This window comes from Apteryx rowi, unplaced genomic scaffold, assembly GCF_003343035.1.
Source record: "Apteryx rowi isolate R43461 unplaced genomic scaffold, aptRow1 scaffold_46, whole genome shotgun sequence".
NCBI classification, from domain to species: Eukaryota; Metazoa; Chordata; class Aves; order Apterygiformes; family Apterygidae; genus Apteryx; species Apteryx rowi.
Window position 1 is genome coordinate 1,957,809 of NW_020450716.1, and position 22,483 is coordinate 1,980,291.

At 35.4% G+C, this 22,483-nt stretch overlaps 1 protein-coding gene across 3 annotated transcripts in view; it reads right to left on the reverse strand.

The window, feature by feature from the left end:
• The window catches only part of ITSN1 (intersectin 1), a 143,349-nt gene that overhangs the window by 41,403 nt on the left and 79,463 nt on the right, over positions 1-22,483 (reverse strand). For all 3 annotated transcript variants that reach the window (XM_026077651.1, XM_026077650.1, XM_026077649.1), the window contains 7 exons: positions 18,175-18,404; positions 16,624-16,745; positions 9,457-9,701; positions 7,647-7,806; positions 6,561-6,766; positions 6,123-6,205; positions 3,770-3,936 (listed from right to left, as the gene is read on the reverse strand). In XM_026077651.1, the coding sequence (XP_025933436.1) occupies positions 3,770-3,936; positions 6,123-6,205; positions 6,561-6,766; positions 7,647-7,806; positions 9,457-9,701; positions 16,624-16,745; positions 18,175-18,404 (1,213 nt within the window). The remainder of the gene's footprint in view (positions 1-3,769; positions 3,937-6,122; positions 6,206-6,560; positions 6,767-7,646; positions 7,807-9,456; positions 9,702-16,623; positions 16,746-18,174; positions 18,405-22,483) is intronic.

Genomic DNA, 22,483 nt, shown 5'->3' on the forward strand with positions numbered 1-22,483 from the left:
AAAAATAATGCACTTAAAAAGGACCCAAACTTCTGACTCACTCAGTAGAAGGAAGAATATTTTATATTCTTTTTGTTGACAGAAACACAGTGGAGAGGACATAGCACATTCTGGTTTCCCTTTGTACACGTGAGACACTAACTCTGTTCAGGGATATTTTGCAACAAATGATAAAGTCTTTTGAAACAGTAGAGTAGAACTTGCTCGCCTAATTTAATAAGACATAACTGTAGAACTGCCAGTTGTGTTGTATAGTAAGGTTCATAGAACCCAAGAGATTAAATACTCTGACTGTCATTATTTTCAGAATATTTATGCAAAGTCTCCTAACTTGAGGTATCTAATTTTTTCTATTTCTAAGTCCTCTATATGAGCTCCACACCCTAACGCAAAGGCAATTATCACCAGTCTCAGAGAAAGGCAAGAGAGAATAAAAGCCCATTACAGATCTGTATCCATCTATCTCAACTTAATGAAAATACTGAGGATAGAACATGAACCAGTATCATTGCTTACTTGAAGAACATAAGGACTTCACTTTTGTTGTTAAAACTTTAAGGGACAGAATATTGTGCAATTTAGCAGCTCAAGGCAAATGGATAGATTGGGACTAAACAGAGAGGAGCAGATTCAAAAATTTTTCTTCTAGTGTATAAACCATTCATATTTTGAGGCTTAAACCCATTCCTACAAGTTCTGCCTTTGCTGTTTAAAGATCAGTATCACCATACTCTATCTTCAGGCCTGGTCAAGTCAACAGTGCAGAACACATCAAATTGATTTACTTTTTTAGTAAGATTTTCCATGATCAGCCAGCTGTCCGAGCACGGCAGCACATTAGAAAGTTGACAGACAGCCACTATTGTGAAATTCTCTGCAAAAACTGGCTCTGGGAACAAGCTGAATAGCAAAACTCTGTACGCGTAATGGCAATTATCCACTCGGAATTAGAAATATCTCCTGTGGGGCATATGAATCATTCTATGAAAATAAGCATCCTGGATATCAAGATCTCCATGAGCTCTGTGTTCTTTCTTTCCATTCTCACTGAAATTTTATCTGAAGATATGATTTTACCAGCAAAAAGGGTAGTCGGAGTTGGGATCAGAGAAACATCAAACTGACCTCTCCAATAAAAACAGTTTTCTGTATAAAATGTCTACTTCTGAGAACTTTACAGAGAAGCTTTGCCAACATGTGTGCCCTTTCCCTCACCAGACAGAACAAGCATCTGTTATGCCCAATCATTAAAGACACACAAAAGACAACTCTCCACACCTGAAAAAATTCCCTGGGTTTTGAGACTAAACTCTATTTAGAATATCTCATGGTAAAATAAAAACAGTTCCTTCACACAAGTTCAAAGACAACTTAATTGCAGCTATATTTTTGTTAGTTAGCGTTAAGTAAATAATTAGAAGCTATTACTATTTATATATGAAATAGAGGTCTCATAGTACTTTTGGAGGCTGACAGTGCAACTTCTCACTTGCCAACTATACTATGAATTTACAAGCAATACAAAGAAACTTAGGGCAATTTCATGACAACTCTATCTTCCATAGGTTAGGGAATTTTCTGTACACTTATATCTACTCCTCCAAGCCACCTTTTTTTTGATGTACAGCAGGAATTACTAGCAGGGCTCTACTATAATCCAGACCCTGAACTGCAAAAAGGAGTTCTTTTTTTAAACCAGGTGAATTCCCTAATATAGCCCATTCCACAGACCCCAAAAAGCTGTGCTGCCACAGCTGAAGGGCCACTGCACCGCTCAGAGTGGAATGAAGCTGCTAGCCTTGGGGGCAGCCAGTTCACAGTTTCTTGTTTGAAGGCACGTCTGGCCTCTCACTGAGCACTGTCTTCAGGGTCAACCCACACCCCGCATAATGAAGGGACACCACAACTTGCTAGTATGGAGGAATTTGAACATAGGCTAACTTACTCTGCTTGCCAAAAGGATATGCTAGCCTGCAGTGATGGGTTCTGCAGTGCTACAACTAGGATGCTTCCACTAAGCGCATTAGTGAGGTACTCCTGGTCTAATCTGGGGCCTGATCCAGCTTCATCTGCAGCTCCAGTCACCAGATTTGATGCAACTGAAGGGGTAGGAATGAGCACAGGCCTATCCAAAACTGCATACTAAACAGGAGGCCTGACGTTTCACTTCTAAAACAAAGTGAACTACTTCACACAATGCCAGCCAGGAGTGCAGTACAAAAACAGCTCGAGCTAATCTAAGCCGATGCTGTGGCAATCTTGCCTCCTCTTCTTCTCTGTCCTCCTCCCTCACTGATACTGGCACTGACATTTTGCTAACCCTTGGTGAGCTGATTCAAGGTACTACCTTAGAAGTATATATATTTTTTGCTAGATTAGCTTTCTGCCCTGCTTAGTGTCCTGAACTGGCTTATTAATGGGTCAAATGAAAGACGGTGGTGGCAAATGGGAGGGTGGCAGATGGGACTGTATCTGTGCTAGCTTAGAATGGTTGGTACGATCAAGAAATTGCGGTCTTAATTGTGCACAGAGAAGTCTACCACATAACATACACGAATAACCAACCAAAATCTGGGACTGAACTTATCCCTTATGAAGCTAATCAGTTTTCAAACTAGCAGTGCTAGGGGTGTAAGAAAATAGTTACATGATGCAAAATATAGATGAGAAAGTTTTCTAAAGTGTTGCTGAAAACAGTATCACAGTATGATTTTCCCAAAGAACTTCAATATTAAATACCATTAACTACAAAGTTTTTTTGAATCTTATCTCAGAGGCTGTTACTGAAATTTCTCTTTTATCTAGAAATTTGTTATATAAAGCCTTTCTACAGCTACACATTTCACTGATGGTTTCGTTCTTCAGGTTTTTTTACCAATAGAAATAAGTGTGAAATAAGAAAATATTAGAAACAAGGAGTGACTTCTCTCGAGCCCTCTATTGCAGATGTACTCTTTCATAACATTGTGCCCCATAAACAGAAGTCAAGACTTATGAAAAAAGCCTTACCCCCCTAGATTTCTAAAAATCCAATGGAGAATTTAGGAGCCTAAATGTATTCTTTTAAACATACTATTCTTACCGACACAAACAAGAATTCTTTCTCACCAAGAGATTAGTAATGTATTCAGTTATGACTCTAAGCTAATTCCTACTGGGAGGTGAGAATTATCCTCTCAAATAGATGTGGTATATAAGTGAGAAAAAAATATTTCCTAAGAATACCTAAAAAGAGAGAAAAAATGTTTAATATGGAGATGTTCTATCAGATAATTCCAGGATAACATTTGTAGGGCAAATGAGACAGAACTTCTATAATTTAATCAATTCTGTAACCAAATATAGTAACTAGTTAAGATTTTTTTGCCAAATTTGTTCCCCTGGATTGCAAGAAAACTGCAATAGAAAAAAGTTGATATTAGACTTAAATACTTTCCTTATATTTTTTCTAAAGAGAAGGGCAGTAAGGGACGACTCAATCATTAAAAACTTACGAAGAAAACAAAGTAGCTATAGCTATTCTGATATATCTCTACAAAACTGTCAATTATTAAGATATTCAAGAGTCATTTTAATGCATGCTCCACAAAGCTATTTAAGAATTTATTTTATAAAGTGCAACCATTATCATTTTCCTCAACCTCACATTCAGTAAAATTGTAAAATATGTTTTTCTCCCCTTATGATTCAATGACTTGCAACTATCACTCTGACACCACATAAAATACATCTCCCCCAGATCGATTTTACAATGTTTCAATGTCTCTACCTCAGAATCTTTAAGTCTCACATAATTAGATGGGAAAACTCCTGATTTATCACCCAGTATTCCTGTCCACCAGTCGCCGTCTTTCTTTGTCACAAGAATCATATCACCTTGCTGAAAGGTCAGGTCTCCTTGTTCAGAGCTCTCGTAAGTGTACATAGCAACATACTCTGGAGGCGGAAAATAAATACAGAACGTAGGAAAACACTTGATAAACTGCTCAGTTACCATTTGCAAAACCTATCTAATACAATGTAGTATATCCACAGGCTAGATAGAAGACAAATTTATTAATTATTTTCTATTAATAGAAAGCTCAATATTTAATGCACAAAATGAAATATAGCTTCTTCAGGACTAAATGCAATCTATTAAAAGGCTGCTTCTGAGGGAATCTTTTTTGGTGCAATAATTTGCTAGTATGATTAAAATGTACATAAATTTATACCACTTCATAGCACTTGTACCACTTATAGTACTTGAAGAACATATTTCCCAATGGCTTCTGTTCTGTGCTGATCACTAGCATTTTCAGTCTTGGGGACAGAAAATCTCAGTATCCGAACATCTGTAGATACAGTCTTCGTCTTACATACGCTGTTTGCCTCTCATGTACAATGAATTCTTTCATTACTTGAATCTTTGCACAAAGGGTGCACATCTCATTGTATCTTATACAACAGATGGCTGGGAAATGTTAAGACAAAGCCAGAATGTGTTCTGTTCTGTTAAAACATGGTCAACTACTTAGTATTCAAGTGCAAAAAGCACTAAAGTAGACTGATGTTGAGAAATACAATGCCTAATTTAATTATAGAACTACATGAAAAATTTTTACTTCAAGGATTAGAAATAAGAATTTCAGACAATTTTGTAACATTTTCTATATGGTTTGATACGTTCCTATTTAACTGAGCATTATCATACTTTATATGGGCATAAAATAGATTTCTGAAGATTATATCCTCTGCTTCTGGTATTAGCTCTGGACACAGCAGTGGTTCACAAGGTTTCAGCCAGACTTTCATGCATATGTAACAAAAGCATTCAAGTATTCCACTGCAGCTGGCAACTGTTATATTTGCTTGAACACTAAATCTGACCCAAAAAGCTTAGCTCAGTTGCTAAAGTTCAGCAAGAATCCAAACCACAATTATTATCCTTAATGAAAGTTAAGACATGGTTTGTCTAACAACTGCAGTTGAAGAATACAAACATATGTTTGCACGCACACACACAAAATATCATAATGTATACTATACACACATAATTTTTCTTAAATTCTTTAACTGTAATAGAAAATGCAAAATCTATATTTTATTATTTCTTAAAGATATAGTTTCTTTGAACTGTTCTATAAAAGTCATGTTCCTTTTTTAATACAAACATATAATCTGAGATATCCCATACTTCACAAAAAAAAGACTTAGCATTTCTTCATTTGCTTTTTCTCAAATATATAGTTAGCAAAACTAGCTGTATTTTGGAATAATTATCTCATTTTCCATGGTGAATGGATCTTTAACACTTCTTTTAATTTCTGAAGTACCCATGCCAGTTGCAAATTAAATACATCAGTAACCAAAGTGACTCTTCCACTTAAAATCAGATTTAGAATTGTGTTTAAAAAAAGAAAAAGAAAAAAAAGTGTTCCATAGAGATTATATGAAAAAATTCATTTGTAAACTATATTTAGATTCACTGATTTACTCTGACTGTGATTTAAATTAACCTAGCTGACACCGCACTGAAATGGATTAAAAGTGCCCAGACAGTCTGYTAACATAGCTCGTGCGGGGGTATTAACCTCCAGCTGAAGGGCAGTAGCAACCAGCAATGCAAGTTTTTAAAAACCCTTCAGAAGCCTGATAAATATCTGTCTGTGCCCCAAGCTCCATCTTTAAAAATGAGGGGTTATAATATTCAATTAAGAAAATTGCTATCAGTTATAGAGAGCTTTAATGAAAACTGCAAATGAGTTTTCGGGGAATTTAGACAGTTAAAAATTCTTGCCATCATGAAGTGCACATACACTTGTGCGTATTCGACCCTATGCAAAAACCATTTTAGACCAGGTATTTTACTAAAAATATTTATACATGGAACAATATAAACTACAAGAGATATTTTAATGGCATGGGTAAATTATTTGTTCTATATACCAAACATATTCAAATTATTATTATAATCATTTTAGATCATTCTACAGGCAAATTAGATTTGTGCTTCAAATTTCAACAGGCCTGATCTTAAAATACTAGGATCTGATTCCAGGCTTGTTTCTAGTATTAAACAAATCTATTTCATTTAATTAAACAGTAAAATACTATTAATGCCACTCAGCTTGAATGCTTACCTTCACCTGACATAGCTTGTTTTGTTGCCGGTGATGCTACCCTTTTCAGACTAGCCGGACTATCTGAAGAACCAGAATCCATGCTTTAGAAGAGAATAAAAGTTATTTAAGAAATTATGTCTTCAGAAAATGCATATTATATTTTAAAACAAAAAATGCATATGGACTTTATTGCCATTTATTCATCAGTAGAATTTTTTATTGAGCTTGAAATCTTTTGTCAGGGATGCATGGCCCAGGGAGAACTCAGATCAGCTTTCATATTCCCAGCCTGAATTTTTAGGGTTGGAAGTCAAACCCAAAACAAAATAAACCACAAAACAAAATAAACAAAATCATTTTACAGACTAAATTTTAAACTTTAAAATTCAAGTGTGCAATTCTTCTTATTTATTTAAGTATTACAGTATAGAAGTGAAGTAAAAGCCAATAAAATACCTCGTTGACTTCCTAATGGGTCCTGAAATAAGCTTCACATATGATTTAGGAAACCATCCCTTTTGTCCTTGAACCTCTCCAAACCACCACATATCTTGCTGCTCCAAAACTGTGATGATATCATTTTTGTTGAAATTAAGGTGGTTGTCTTTCTTTGCTCTCCAAGGATACAAAGCCTGTGCTTGAAGCCCTTCCACTTTCTCACCCTAAAGCAATTTTAAAAAGAGAGAGAGAAGTCAGTCATGCACCATCTTTCATAAAGAAAGCTGCTTAAGGAATTTTATTCTTACACTATTAATGCAGAAACAAAATACACAGAATCCCCTCTCCAACATATRAAGCCAAATACATCAATTAAAAAGTTAAACAAGTAGTGTTCACAGACTTTCTAATGAATTTTTATTCATTAACGAGTAAGTAATGCAATGCCAGATTATCAGTTTTTTTTTTTTTAACAAGTTAAATATAGTTTTACAATTAGTTTAACATATATATGTAACCAACCTTGATGAAGACATTTTGGCAAGCTTTCAAGGAAACTTTATGGAAAATGACACTTTACTGCAAGTTATTCATTGTACATTCCAATTTTTTTGTTTTGTTTGAAAACACTAAGGTATTTAGCACTTTTCAAAACAACACATTAACTTACAAGAACTATATGTTGTTCAGCTGAGGAAAAGACAATGCCTTAACAGATGGGCTGAATCCATCTGACCTGAAGCTTTGCCAGTGCTATGTCACTTAATCCCATAAGCACCACTGCTCAATTCACTTTGGAGTACAGGTTGTTGTCACATGATTCAGGAAGCCCCAAGGAAGTGACCCAAAAGCGGTATCTTGCCGAAACACTGAGAAGACTACACCACCYGAGCCTAAACAAGCCAGCACAGAATAGCAGAACAGAAAACTCTTCATGTTAATATCTGTCACTGATTTTCCACATGGTCGTAACACCACCTCTTCATCACTCCAAAGGGAAATAATTTACCTTTCCTAGGGGGCTTTGTTAATGGTCAATGTTCATATTTCATTTTGCAGAAGTTAATGCTGGGCTGGAACAGCTTAATAAACATAGCTGCTCACCTGACCCAAGACAGGAGAGGGAGATGATCCTGTAACGGTGGCAGGAGTAAACGCTGATCTCTGCCGTAGCTGCCCTGCACTGGGGACAGTCAAAGATGGCTGGGCTGCCCAGGCATCCCAGTTATCAGTCTCTGGTTTCTCACTAGTGTTTGTTGGCCACCTGAAAATAACAGAACGACAATTATTCTTACTGTCTTCAACTGAATAAAAATGCTTGTGTGGAAAGACTGTGCAGAAGGAAACTCTACATTCTAAGCTAATTTCCCCTAATTGAATACAGATACTCTAAATACAGTTGCTAGTCCTTGCTCATTAAGGCCATCTGTTCCTGTAATTTAGTTTCATCCTTTAATTGTGCCCCAATTCAATAAAACTATAACTAGTGCAGTCTATACTATGCACAGTGAAAACAGGTAACTAAAAAAAAAACCACACCATCATTATGTTCAAAACTGTTTTGAAATCTTCACACCTGCATGTGTCACTGACTTCTCACTTCCCTTTCCCTTATACATCATATTCCTACTTCTCATTTTCACTATTCAAATCTTTACATTTTCTCTTTTGCTTAAAATTATTTCCTCCTGGCTTCTTTCAACCTTTTGAGATTCACGCTACCTCTTATTCTTTGTATGTTATTTCTTGTCCTTTAAAATGCCTTCTAAATCTCACAATCCTCATCTTTGCCTCAAAATACTCCTTTAAATTTTTAAAAATCCCCCAGACTCTAGGAGTGTAAACAAAGCACTCATCTTAAATCTCCGTTTCCTCTGCCTGTTTGATGTCCCATCAATTGTAATAATCAATAGTCACCCATTTGGAACGCAAGAGTGCCCAAAGGCCATAACCAGCCCTAAGCCCTGTCATGCCAAGACAGTGTAATTAATATAAATGCTCTGGGCCTCACTTTGTATTGAAACTGAATATTAATTTTTATCAAAAGCATGAAAGCTTGTATTACATACATTGGGCAAAAACAGCTGTGTCAGAAGTCTGATTATTCAAAGCAATAAAACCCAGTATGTACCAGAGCTCTCCAGGTAGCTCAAGATTTAGTTTTATTCCCCCATCCCCATAGCCCAAGAAAAATTACTGTTTGTAGTAGAACAGAATGAGTTTAAATGACTGGTAGAGCTACTGCAACATATTGGATGAAAACTTTAAAATGGAACATATTATAGGTACTGTACATATGTACTGTAATATTGCAATAAGATCTTTAGGTTTTAATTTCTAAACACATATTACATGACCAAAAAGGCAATTACTTACCCAACCCCATTTACTTAGGGTTGATCAATACTGTATAAAGCATTAACTTGAGTTAAAAGGATATCTGGGAAGTGAAACATGTTCTACTTGCATCACTCATATTAATGTTGTGATAAGAAATTATTAATAAAGCATTTTTAACTCTGTCACCATCATTTGCATAAACCAAGTTGGAAATCCTCAGTAAGAGTTGGTATCAACTAATCTAAGAGAAGGAAGGTGAACATCTTGGGATTTCCACCATAAGGTCACTATTTTCAGTTAGGGATGTCTGCCATTTGTGATGTTTCCCTCTGCATTGCTAAGGAGGATATAATGGAAGCATGGTTCAAAATCCACAAAGCTGCAATTTTAACTATTTACTACAAAAAATATTTTACTTCAAACAAGGTATTTTTATTTTGCAATCTTCATACATTGTGGTAATTGCCAACTTTTTATCTCAAAAGAGAATTACATAGAATAAACCTTAATCGCAGACAAATTGATTATAAAAGACTTCACCACATTTAAGGTGATAATCACCACCCAAACATACGTTGAACTGAAGTCTGCCCAGTTATTGGCAGTTGTAGTACAATCTGTAGAAGCAGGAGTTGCTTGTGATGTAGGGGTTTCATGCACAGAAACTTTAGGTGCAGCAGCAGCCTCAACTGCTGGTTTTACAGAAGCTGGAACTTCATTTTCAGGTATTTTCTCTGCATAGTTTGCAGGGAACCATCCAGTTTTTCCCTTCAATTCTCCACCAAGCCACCCTGGTTCTCCAGTCTGGCTTTCATCCACCTGTAGATGCAGTAAGTTACAAGGTTAAAAAACAYAACATACAAGTGGAATTTTTACTTAAAAAACCCATCTCACTCACAGTAATTAACTTGGTCTAGTTACAGAGAAATTGCACCATTTTTATAAACAGAAAATCCACTTGAGTAGAATTTTGTTATTATTATTAAATTTACCTTTGGAAGATTATGCTGTCAGCAATTCCTTCTATAGCATATTAAAAGCTGAGAGAAAATTTTGCAGCACAATGCTGCTTTTTCAATTCATTTTTTTTGAAACAAAGATTTTGTTGGTAGGGAAGAAAAAGTTTTATTTAAGCCTTAATGCATAAGCCAAGCATGGGTTTTTAAACAGTTGCTGTCATAGTGCAGCAGACTTGGAGATATTAGTTCTCAAGAAATCCACTAAATATTGATATTTCTAGTTTAATGCAAGGTACAGTTTTTAAATGAGTTTTCCTAGACTTCCTTTTGCAGAAAAATAGAACAAAAAGCACAGTATACTAAGATCAACACCCAGAACAAATCAAAACAAAATTCACATATATGCTAACATACTTATACAAAACAACTCCATGGTAAGTTTTCGTATGCAAGTTTGCAGACCTCTGTGTTCTTTTACCTCTTACCCTCACTCTAATACCTTTGACAAGCCATAAAGGACAAGGTGAGTTATTTTTGCTGTTGTATTTTAATTCCTATGTGTTGATTAATATGAGCTCGATAAACTATGATTTTGCAAATTTCTTATTTTCCCATTTGCTTCTTAAACATTTCACCMATTTGTTCTCCCAGCTCTACTGACAGTCTACAGCCTGAGCCTGCTATGTCACAAAAGTGACACAGGAACATTCCTGCATCCAGCAGGAATTGCAAAAGAAAATAATTCACTATTGCTATCCCTCGTGACTTGTGAATCAATATGGTGGCTAAATACTGAAAAGGCAATGTCGGGAAGTTGCAAAAATTTTTGAAAAGAAAAAAGGCAATAATTGTTTTACATAATAATTATGGTAGGTTCTGTGGTAAGCTAAGCTTTAGCTACTTATCCCACTCTATCCAATCTCTTTGACACTCCAAAAGAAACCGAGTTTTCAAGCAAACCCTTTACATATTGATAGGGTCTGCACCTTTGACATATGAATAACACCTACTCTGTACAACAGTCCGCTGTGCATGGCTGTAGCTTCCCCAGCACTGGTCAAGACAGCAGCCAAACCAGGCCGGCAATGATAAGCCAGCTAGATGGCTTACCCTACACAGTGGCTGGTCTTTGGCAAAAATCTCTCTCATTCATTTAGGCCAGTAGCAATTGGCATTTTAAAATACATAAGAGTTTCAAATGACAGCATAACTCAAGAGTTGACTGCTGCAGATAACAGTACAGGCAGTCAGTGAGAGATGCTTAATTTTAAAAATTTTAATTGCCTGACATTATTTCATAAAAATCAGTTATCAACACAAGGGACTTGTTGGTAACTGTGTGCTTAATGAGCTAAGGAACTGGAAATAGTATCTTTTTCAGTTGAGGGAGGTTTCAGTATATGATAACATTATACAGCAATAGCACATAGTAGTGTCTTGAAACTGCTGCTTCTACGGTTTGAAACACCTATGAACTCATTCTATCAATTTTCACAAAATATAACCTGATCACCTGCTTGTTCAGAGGAAAAAATTGTGGTAAAAAATCATCTGTGACAGTGCTGCAACCTACTTGCTCTGGAGTAAGGGTGGGAACAGTCTTTTGCATAGAAGCGCCTCAAACTGAAGCAGTAAAGCTTCTGCCTCTGATTGTCCCTGGGTTACTCATCCGAACTGCTGATAGATTGCTCTGCTGCCTTCAGCCATGCGGCCCTCTGACTGCCCACTATTGTAATTTGTATCCCACACTCTTCTTTGGGTGCAAAACAATCCATTATTTCTGCTTTTTGTTAGGGCTGTCTTATGTCTCAGTCCCTATTAACTCCAAGCAAAACAGAAATAAATGGACTACATGCTTGACCGGTTCAATGTGGTTTTACTGCAGTGCAGAGCAAAATTTCCACTGCAGCGCTGAATGGGATTGTTCAGGCAGCAGTATGAGCGATGGAAGGTCACAGCAGAGGGTGACTTTTGGGGGAGAGGAGGAAACATGGGGTATCAGCACCTCACTCCAAACTGAATAATCGAAACACTAATAATATTCACGTGGTTTTTTTACTCTCATTGAATTGCTCGGGTAGTAACTAGAATCACTAACAAACAAAACAGCAGCATTGAAAGGTCAAAAATTTGTTACTGTGATGTTCTGAAAAGGACCTCTTTGAAATGAATCACAGTAATACAGAAACGACTGATTTTTCAGAAGAAAGTTTTTGTACAAACAGATAAAAAAACTACCAAAGAGATTTTTAAAATAACGATTTAATGTCTCCTTAGAAGACATTTTTAAACCTAAATTTTTCCTAAAATGGCCTATTAGTCTGGTGAAATTTATGCTTCTTCAATCAAATTCATTTTTCTAGAAACACCCTAAAATCATGAAAAGACATTTTTAGGATATTAATTTTATAGTTAATGAAATTTTTTGTTTTCTCAGTTATTCATACAAAATATGATTTATATGTTTCTGTAGGAGAGTACCAGAACTGTAAATAAGTTCCTTTGAACCTTGTAAAATTGATTTGTTCTAATTTTCTTATTTTTTTACATATGTCTAATTTTCTTATTTCTTAGATATATGTAAAAAATAAGAAAAAAAAAAGCTTCTTCCAATGTCCCTATGAGAAACATTTTCCCAAATTATTTTTTCCAAACTACAACTAGACATCAAAATGTCTAAAACCCAAATTGCAGCTGTGTGCTTCTTTTTGTTTATTCAACCTCACTTGAGAGCCGCTGCTTACAAATTCTTACTTCTAGCAGTGGGACACAGCAAGTGACACAAGAAGTAACATCAATACAGCTCTTAACTCTACCTATGGCTGCTACTGCTAACGTCTAGCACCAGAGACGCTGGCTTTGCAGTGGCCTATTCCACTTTGACCTGGCTTGGGTGTTGCTAGTAGTGCGTGTACATAGAAAGAGCAGCTCTGTTTTACAGTAAAAATTCATTCTACTTACGAAGACAAACACTAATACTCTCAGAGAAGTATTTAATCAAGGCTTAACAGAGTACCATAGTTCCTTTTTGTTCAACGATCATTCCATTAAATCATTATTTTAACTCTATTTTACTTGCAGGCCTTTGATGTAGATGTTTTGAGACTACTGGAATTCCTGTGATAATGCTGAATGTAAGCGCGGCAAGCCAGAGGCCATATGCTGGTTACGCCTCTGCAGAATCCAGCACAACCAGGCTTTCTATGGGCCTAACACAAAGAACGGCAATTCTAACTTGCACAACCAACAACTAACAAAACTGCCAACAAACTGTCCTTATGGAATTGTTTTAGACATCCCATTTAAGCTTCTTTTATGAACTTCCCATTTAAGTTATGTTCTGCTATTGGAGTCAGTACAGTTCGCTATCTCAATAATTCAACTGTATTTCACTGAGTTACTCAAAGTTTATTTAAATAAACTGAATTATATAAAAAGCTGTGTAGTAACAATAGAATCCATTCATTTACTTCAAGATGGAGCTTAACAACAGCAAATGCCAGCAGGACTCGTTTTGTAAGAGGACTATCCAAAGGAAAAGAATCCCATACATTGTACACATATATTCATAGACATAATAGAAACTTAAGTTCTTGAATAGACAGAGCCCTGGACCAGGCATGGCTTTCTTGGCTCAGAATATTTTTGTTTGCAAACAAAAGCTTGGTTAAACTATCGTTGGGGTTATATATCAATCCAGCTTATAGGGAAAGAACTTTAAAGTACATGGAAAGGTAAGAAACACAGAAAGCAGAAATCCAAGTTAAGATAAAATATAAAAAAATCCTTTAATTAAAAAAAGCAGAGGAACTAAAAAAAATACAGCCCATGCCACACACTCTCTAACTTACATTATACAGAATACTTCAGCACTATAGGTAACAAAACACATATATCTGAATGTAAAGCAGAAGAAAGCCATCCTCATGTATACTTTTACAAATACTTTTCCTTCCTAAATAAACCCTCATCTTTCTCCCTTGTCTCCATCAAAATGGGCCTCAAGATTAATGCACAGTGTAAAATTGTATCACACAGTGGACAAAAACTATTTACAAGCTATACAGCTATTAAAGCCACAAGTCATTCTAACATCATGAATTTTGCAATCCTATTTAAATCCAAGATTTAGGCCTGGTTTCCACATACTCAATGGATTTGCGTTTCAACTGGATTCTCTACTTATAGCAGTTACAGTTTGGGTAGCATCTCCTATATAGCTCTATGATTACAAAATAGGATTTCACAAGCCTGTATGGACAAAGCCATGTAACAGCGTTAAAATGGATAAGCACTAAATTTATCTATGTTGGAACATAGTTATTCTAAAAAATATTTATTTTGCTGCACACTGTAAACTCCKAACTGTACAGAGCAGCTTAACTAGAGTTGCATTTATGTCATAAATGAGAAATTAGATATACTTTAACATGTAAGGTTGTAAATTATTATTTTCCAAAAAACATAACCGACTTGCACCTTTTAGAAGCACATGACAAGACAAACATTTAAGGACAGATAAGAGTTTAGGAGCCCAAATGCCCATTATCAAAAGTAAGTTCTGGTCTGTTGCACTTAAATTACTTTTGACAATGTTAGTTTGTTAATTTTACGCTAGATAAATTCAAAAACAAACTACATGGTAACAAAATCTGTATTTATAAAAATGAACAGATTGCATAGACTTCCTAACAGTCATATAGCACACTTACCCATTCCCTTTTAACCTCCATCAGGAAAGCAATGATTTAAAGCAAGGCAGAATTATAACACATTTCACAAAGTGTCTTTCTTACATTAGCTTTTCTAAGAGTAGCCCATTTAAGTGATTACTACAGACCAGGAGATAAATCCCACAAAAATCAGTCATCAGGTTTAATTATTGTCAAAAGTAAGTTAAATTAAAAAAAAAATAACTGAGAGCCAGGGAATATTTTTTGTAGTGTAAAGCTAAACTGAAGTCCAAAGTAACATACAGAAAGACTTGTATTATCCCGAAGTCTTTATTTAAAATTCATTAAGTGCTCCTTAAAATCATATATTTTTGTCAAAATGTTATTTCCTTGCGAGTATACCTAATGGTGATCACTCTTCCTCAAAAACAAACAAACAAAAAAACCGGATGTTTACTTATATATCTAGCCTACAATCTATTCCCTAAGAAAGTAAGATACAGAACTTTCAATAGCCTAAGGAGACCCATGTGCCTTTATCCTCTCTAATTTAACAGGCGACTGATCAATACTATTTCCTGATGAAGAATAACAACACATTTTATTATTCAGAATGGGATTCGGCCTCTTCCTGAGTCATTCAGTAGCGCTACTAATCCAGAATTCACTTTATTATTTTCACAAGCAGATTCTAATGCCACAAACACCTTGTTGTGACACAACTGATTTAATAAAAAAAAAAAAGAAAAAAGGCTGAGAGATGAAAGCTCACTTCCACCAGAATACATGTTTTTTGTTTTTKGGGGGAATAGATTCCATTATAAATTATGACAGTCTACAAAGTGTATTTTTTCCAAAATCCATCCTCACTAAACTTTATCAAAATGCAAAAGCTCTTAAAATATATTCTGTTGAGTAGAACACTACAATGAATAGACTTTTCCACAAGAGAACAGAGCATAAATTTAATATTTACACTAGGAATTTTTATTATGAATAGACATATGCATGTTAAGATCATACTAGCAATTTATTAATATTAAAAATACATTTAATAACAGCAGTCATTAACATCAGAAGCTATAATTTTAGATATGATTAGGCACAAAAGAAAAATATAGCTTTAGAGAATCTGAAGATTAACATGACAGTTTTAGGCAGACATATCCCAGTAACATCATCTATTAAAAAAGAAGAGAAATGCATCCCTAGTAGCACACCTACAATCAAATTTTTAGGTTCTGAAGTTTCCATTTTTAGGAAATGACAACATTTTCTCTACTTTATCTCCTCTTTTAAAATCAATGGAAAACTATCTCACAAAAGAGTTAGCTGTTTTTAAGTAGTTAAAAAAGGAAAATAACAAGAACAGAACAAATTATCATGCAAACAATTCAAAGCTACAATTATACTAGATCATTATGTCAAAAATTGTCACAAAAAAAGTTGTAAAAAATTCTAGTACTAATGGAGAAGTATCACCACAATACAAAGACTATGCTAATGCTTATGTGAGCATGATAAAAGTGTAGCCATCTCCTAGTTTAGCATAATTATTTCATGCGGTATTACACTAGACATCACATTCTCTTAATAAAGGCAATTTTCAAAATTAAATGTTTTCAAAATTAAAAATTGAAACACTGCTCCAATATTACTGTTATAAAAAGGTAAATTTCTTATAAAAACATATTTCATTTATCAAAGCCAGCTTTTAATTTAACACATAGCAGCCACTATCTTAATAGAAAATAACAGTAACAATATCCCCTAGCTACTTTGAAGGACAAGAAATCTCTCAGTGAGATAATTTTTGTTTAGGAACCTTTTCAAACACTTTACACCTCAGAGAGGCACACAACTCAGCATACTAAAACTGATGCTACCTGCTCATAGATGATGTTTAAACTTTATTTACATTACAATGAACACTAAGAAGCTATCYATTATTATAATAAGGTTAATATGTAATATCACATCCTGCATGTTTCAGTGTGTATTGAAATATTTTTCACAAGTTTGTAAAAAAACTTGCCATATATAATTTCAATTGCACAAGTGTAAAAGCCTAAGTAATTTTTTTCAAGTAATATCACAATCCCTTCTTACCATGACTATGTCGCCAGGCTGAATAGTGATTTCATCATGGCTTCTTGATTCAAAAGGATACAATGCTCTATAATACACTATTTTTACATCCTCCTGAGCAGAAATGCTTAAAGGAGCTTTTTCTGAGCAAAGGAAAAAAAAAAACACATATACAAAAAATATATATATCAAAACATATTTATAAATGCTGGAAAAATTATGTGAAAAACAGAATCAAAAAAATAACAAACCCTTACATTGCCCATAGGAAGTACATTATCCCCCATCACACAAGGTGAAATATGCAAATGAATGATTTAAAATAGAATTTTCTTATTATTTTCTCTTCTAAACATCACCTATATAAAATACTACTATATTTTAACTTTTATGATATATACAACTATTTTAATAGAAATATTCCTGTACTTATGATGCAGCATATATAGTTTTTCAAATGTTTCACTCATTTTGTAGGTTAAGTCTGATCAGTAAGCCACAGGTTAAATTCAAACAGTGACGTTCTTGCATATTTCAAAGGTATCCCCAAAACTTTTACAGGCTGCTTATGTAGCAGCTTCATTTGCAGCCTGACTATACTTCTGAAACAGAGGCTTCAATATGTCCTAATACATACAGATTAGCTGAAAAGAGGTCACTTACAGGTGGTGTTTTAAAAATCACATGCTTGGGTTAAAGACACATTACTAGTGAAAAGAATACAGGAAAAAAAACAGAAAGAATAAAAAAAGATATAAGCTAAATAGCACCTGTATAATGCACTTGCTATTTTGCCTATTCTGTCATAAAAGTGCCCTCTGCCACTCTGCACAAGTAAAACATAGCAAGGGGATATAATAGACTAAGTCACCTCTAGACTGGTGCTAAAAGATAAAAGATAATTTCTCCTTTATGTCATCCTTTGACTAACTATGTAAGCAAATATTACATTCCCAGTCAGTTATCTCTTATGTATGTATTTAAGGCACTTAAGAAGGAACCATGACTCATTACTTCCAATAAAGACAAAAATCAGGTTATAATGCAGGGGAGAAGCTCTCAGCTGAAAGTGATCATGTGCACAGCAGAAGAAAGGAGATTAAATCATAGACTTCATGTCATGTGTTCAGTAAACAACATGCATGGTGAAGGGAGAGAGGAAAAAGGTAACTAAATGACATACTGCTACTACTCTAAAGAAACCCAAAGCATGTATTGCAAACCAACATAAGAGTTGTAATTAGAAGCATGTAAGTAATTTTTGACATCTTACATCAAGATCTTACACCATCTTACAGCTAGTATTTTCTCTTCAGTCTGCACTGTGATTCTCATCAACTATGCTTTACTCCCTCTGCTAGACACTATATTTTCAGGAGGAATAATGAAGCCTAAAAGAGATCAGCTGTTTGGAGTCTAGAACTTAAAATATTAAACATTTGATTTACTTCAGTAAAACTAGCACTCTACTCTTGAAACATAATACTCTTTTGTATTAAATAAGAAGGCAAAGCAGGGGAAAGATTTGTTCAAGAGGTACATGCAACAGCATTTCCTGACTTTTTCCTCTACCTGCATTTGACCAAGGAGCCTGGACAGCTGGCTTGACCGGCTCTTGATGTGGTTGGAAAAGCTTACTCAGTTTTTCTTGCATTTCCTGTTTCCCCTTATCCTCACTTTCCTTCTTCTTGGTTATTTCTTCCCTTTTTTGCTTTTCGTCYTCCTGACTTTTTTTTTGTCGCTGAAGCTCTTCTTCTTGTTGCACTCTATCAAGCCGCTGTTTGTCCCTCTCCTGGATTCGCCTGTTGAACAATTAATTTCTTTTTTAAAGCCGGTCAAACAAAAGACCATAAAAGTTAGCTGCCCTTGTGTATGATCCATAGTATGAACTATCCCCTCTAAGACTTTTGTCATATAGTGAGTTATCAACCACCCTACAGCATTTTCTTAAGAAAGATTTCTTAAGAAACCTGTAAGAAATACAGATTCTTACAGGAGTCTTCAGAAATCTGTAAGTGATCTTTGTTCTTTTTATAGAACAAGCAGAAACATTCTGAAAGATCTGCTACAATTGCATATGTATTCATAAAGAGCTGTGATTCTCAGACAAGTGAGAGAATGTTACTACTGTGTAATCTGCTACTAGGTGCAGGACTCTTACCTTCAGTTGCTTTATCTGCACATTTAAATACTATCTTTAATATCATACTAAACTGACATAGGAAGTCTGTGCCTTTACAATAAGATTCCACAGAACTCTAAAAGAGCTACATAGCACAGAGAAAGGAATGATACACTAGTTATGTTTTGGAGGTGACTATAAGAAGGAAAAAACATCTAACACTTTTTTTTCTTGTCAGAGTTCTTTAGAGATTTGTAACGCTGAACTTTACCTTCTTTACTGAAGCTGCGATCTCTTCTCCTCCTCTACAATGGCATGAAAACAAACCTATTTACCTGTTTTTTTTTTTTTAATTATTACATGAAATCTTGCACAGGTATCTTAAAGCAGTATCTGTTGAGCTCATAATGCTCTGAGAATGATAAATGTGATAAAATCCAGTATTTTATACTTTCAATCCCAGCTCTGCAATTTAACAGTATTTAAAACTCAACTTGGGGTTCAACAATATTTGTGTATTCTTTTTTCATAGTTTTTCACAGGATTCATAAATCCCATGCAGTTATTTAAGTGATGAACCATATGGAGAAAGAAGGAAGGAGGGAAAAAAATTTCCCTTGGCTGAAGATACAAAACTCCTTTAGCACACAAGAACCAAGATAGGTAATTCAGGACCCTGGAACTGCAAAGACTGCTTTTCAAAATCTCTTCCCAAGCAGCCTAGTTCAAGCAATCTGAGTATCCCATTATATCAGCATTGTAGGATACCAATTTCATTTTCACTTGCCCCACAATTGCTTTTATTTAATCTAAGCTTGTAGATATCAGCCATAGCTACCACCAGACATTTTCGATATTGAATTCATACCATAAAGTTCTCCCTGAAACACAAGCAGCAGCAAATTGCACCCTTTAATACTTATCTACTCATCACTGACTTTAGCTTTAAAATGCAGGAAGCATTCAATCAGCCAAATCAGTTCTGCTTGTTTTCTCAAAGCAGCAAACATCCTTAGGTAAGCCTCATAACAGCCAGATCAGCAAGAGAGCAGTAATCAGAAGAGAACGTCAATCCTCTTGTGGGACAAGGAGTAAACATATTTATCAGCACCCTCGCAGAACTATTCAAATAATTTCACATTCCCAACTGTAAAATTTAACAAGTCCCTTCTCCCCATATAGGACAAGAAGAAAGAAAAAAAGAACAGGGATACTCTGCAAGAAACATTTTGTACTAATAAAGACAACTCTACAAGGCTGTAACAGATGTAGAGTACATGTCTACCATTTTGTTCCATGACCTATTCCACTTCCATACTCTTTTTATACTTTTAAAATTAGCGAAAAACACATGACAAGCCAGTCAGTACAGACTTGGCCTACTGAAAAGCACATATTTTCTCCAAGGACAATACAGATTCCTAGCCAAAAAATGGTGTGAAGAAAACCCTAAATTCCCTAAGGGGAAAAACACACTTTCCAAACACTGGGTTGGCATCAGACAGCAAAGTCTCGTCTTCTGTCGACGTAAGTTTTCAGGTCACAGGAATATTTCCTGGGAGAGCTGAAGGTACCCAGTAGCAATGGCTTGTGTAAGATGGCAGCTACTTATAAACTCAAAAAATCTTTGGTCCTAAATGAAATCACTGATACCATTTAAATACTCTGCATCAGTACACCATGAGTACAGGTGAAGACACTAATGAGCGTGAAGGATATCACTTCCTCCCCTATGAATTACTGCTAGACTTTTCGGCCTTCAGTGTAAAGTCATCTAAATTCATTTAATAAATTCTCTGCTCTGTCAGCCTCTTCTTTCAAACACTGCATTTGTCCTTCATGTGTTCACTCACAAAATATTCAGAGCCAATTATTCAGCAGTTTTGTTGTAACATTGAGGCTGCACCATATGCACATACACAGCTCAAATTCTCTTTTGACTTTAGCAGTGTCCTACATGCTGAGTTTGGTCAGATGGGCTTTAGAGGGGATGTTGAGTTTTTAATTATGTTTCTAGGAGAGTGAGTACGTCTTCCCACATTCATAAGCCAAGTTAGTTCTAACTGCTGGAGCAAGAAGAGTAAATGAAATGTATTAGGTTTTATTGGACAGGGGAGGAAGGCATTCTTCCATAGAAGCTGCAAAATTTTCTTCYTTGATTGTTACGGAAGCTAATATTACATACAGCTGAAGTTGAAGATGAGGAAGGGAATAAGAAGAGACAGAAGCTGAAAAAACACAAGCCTAGATGTGAGCTCTGCAGCTTGGGGGTAGGAACAGGAGACTTGAGAGTCCTTTCATTACTTTAACACTTCTGATGTGATAATTATTGTGGAATCTGACCTCTAATCTGGGATTTACCTATATTTGTTTCCATTTTTTAAATTTCCTTTTTTCTTTCAGCAACCACATCATACCACTCAGGCAGTTCTTATCTCAAAGACCAAGAGGAAGCTCATTTTACTCAAACGTTTTTCTTTTTCCTATGAATTGTATATTACTCCCCCAACCATGCAACTCTGCATGGAATTAGACTTAAGACATTCAGAAAGACCTCTACGGTTCTCAAATATGTAAATATGTTTATTTGTTTACTCAATTAAATAAGTTACATGCACAACTCAATGCATARTTACCAATAAAATATTGTTTATATTGTTCTCAGTACAAACTGAATGTGGCTATTCATTAAACCAAAGGTTAAAGTGCACATATTTATGATTTTAGACTATTCTTTCTTTCTTTCTTTCCTGTCACCAGAGATATTAAAATGCAGTATATTTCTGTAAGCATTATGGGGAAATACCCAGGTTATGATGTATTCATTATTTACCTGGTTCATTTAGGTGGCTGTTAGACATCAGTAAGATTGGTAGACTGCTCATTATCAGGTACGGCAATTACAATTACCTAGAAGCTTGAACATTTGGGCTGCATGAAGTTTTGCATTACCAATAATGTCTGAATGCTCATCTGGCATGAAAAGTCAGAAATTAATTTTTCCATGGCAGAAATGTGTTCTTTTAATCCTTKTTGGAAGAAAATAGAGTACTTTAAAATATTCTGACATGGAGTATTTTAACGTTCCTATTCCCAGCACCTCAGCAGACTTCTCAGTTTCGTGGAAAGTTCCAACATAATTATCATATTCAATGTAGTCATTCCTTCATCACAGAAAGATGTTTTTGTTGTTAGGAACTTTTCTGAAGCTGATGTTTAAGATTTTTAAAAGGCACAGACTTTATGCAAATAATTTATCTAAACTTACCTACTTTCTAGGCATAAGATTTCTGTTTGAAGATAAGGTTTTCATTGAGATCCTTGTTTTGCTTTTGCTTGAAATGTAAAAATTTGACTCAGAAAGTAATTACACAGACTATCAATTTGCTTGAGATCACAGTCTCTGTAATGTTGTAACCAGTAATTTAAGACCCCTGGTTCAAAGGCCTTTGTTTTCATCTACAGGCTAGATGAGGAGACAGTGAGGTGGACTGAGAACTGGCTGAATGGCAGAGCTCAGAGGGTTGTGATCAGCGGCACGAAGTCTAGTTGGAGGCCTGTAGCTAGCTAGMGGTGTCCCCCAGGGGTCAGTGCTGGGTCCAGTCTTGTTCAACTTCTTCATCAATGACCTGGATGAAGCGATAGAGTGCGCCCTCAGCAAGTTTGCTGACGATACAAAACTGGGAGGAGTGGCGGATACACCAGAGGGCTGTGCTGCCATTCAGAGAGACCTGGACAGGCTGGAGAGGTGGGCGGAGA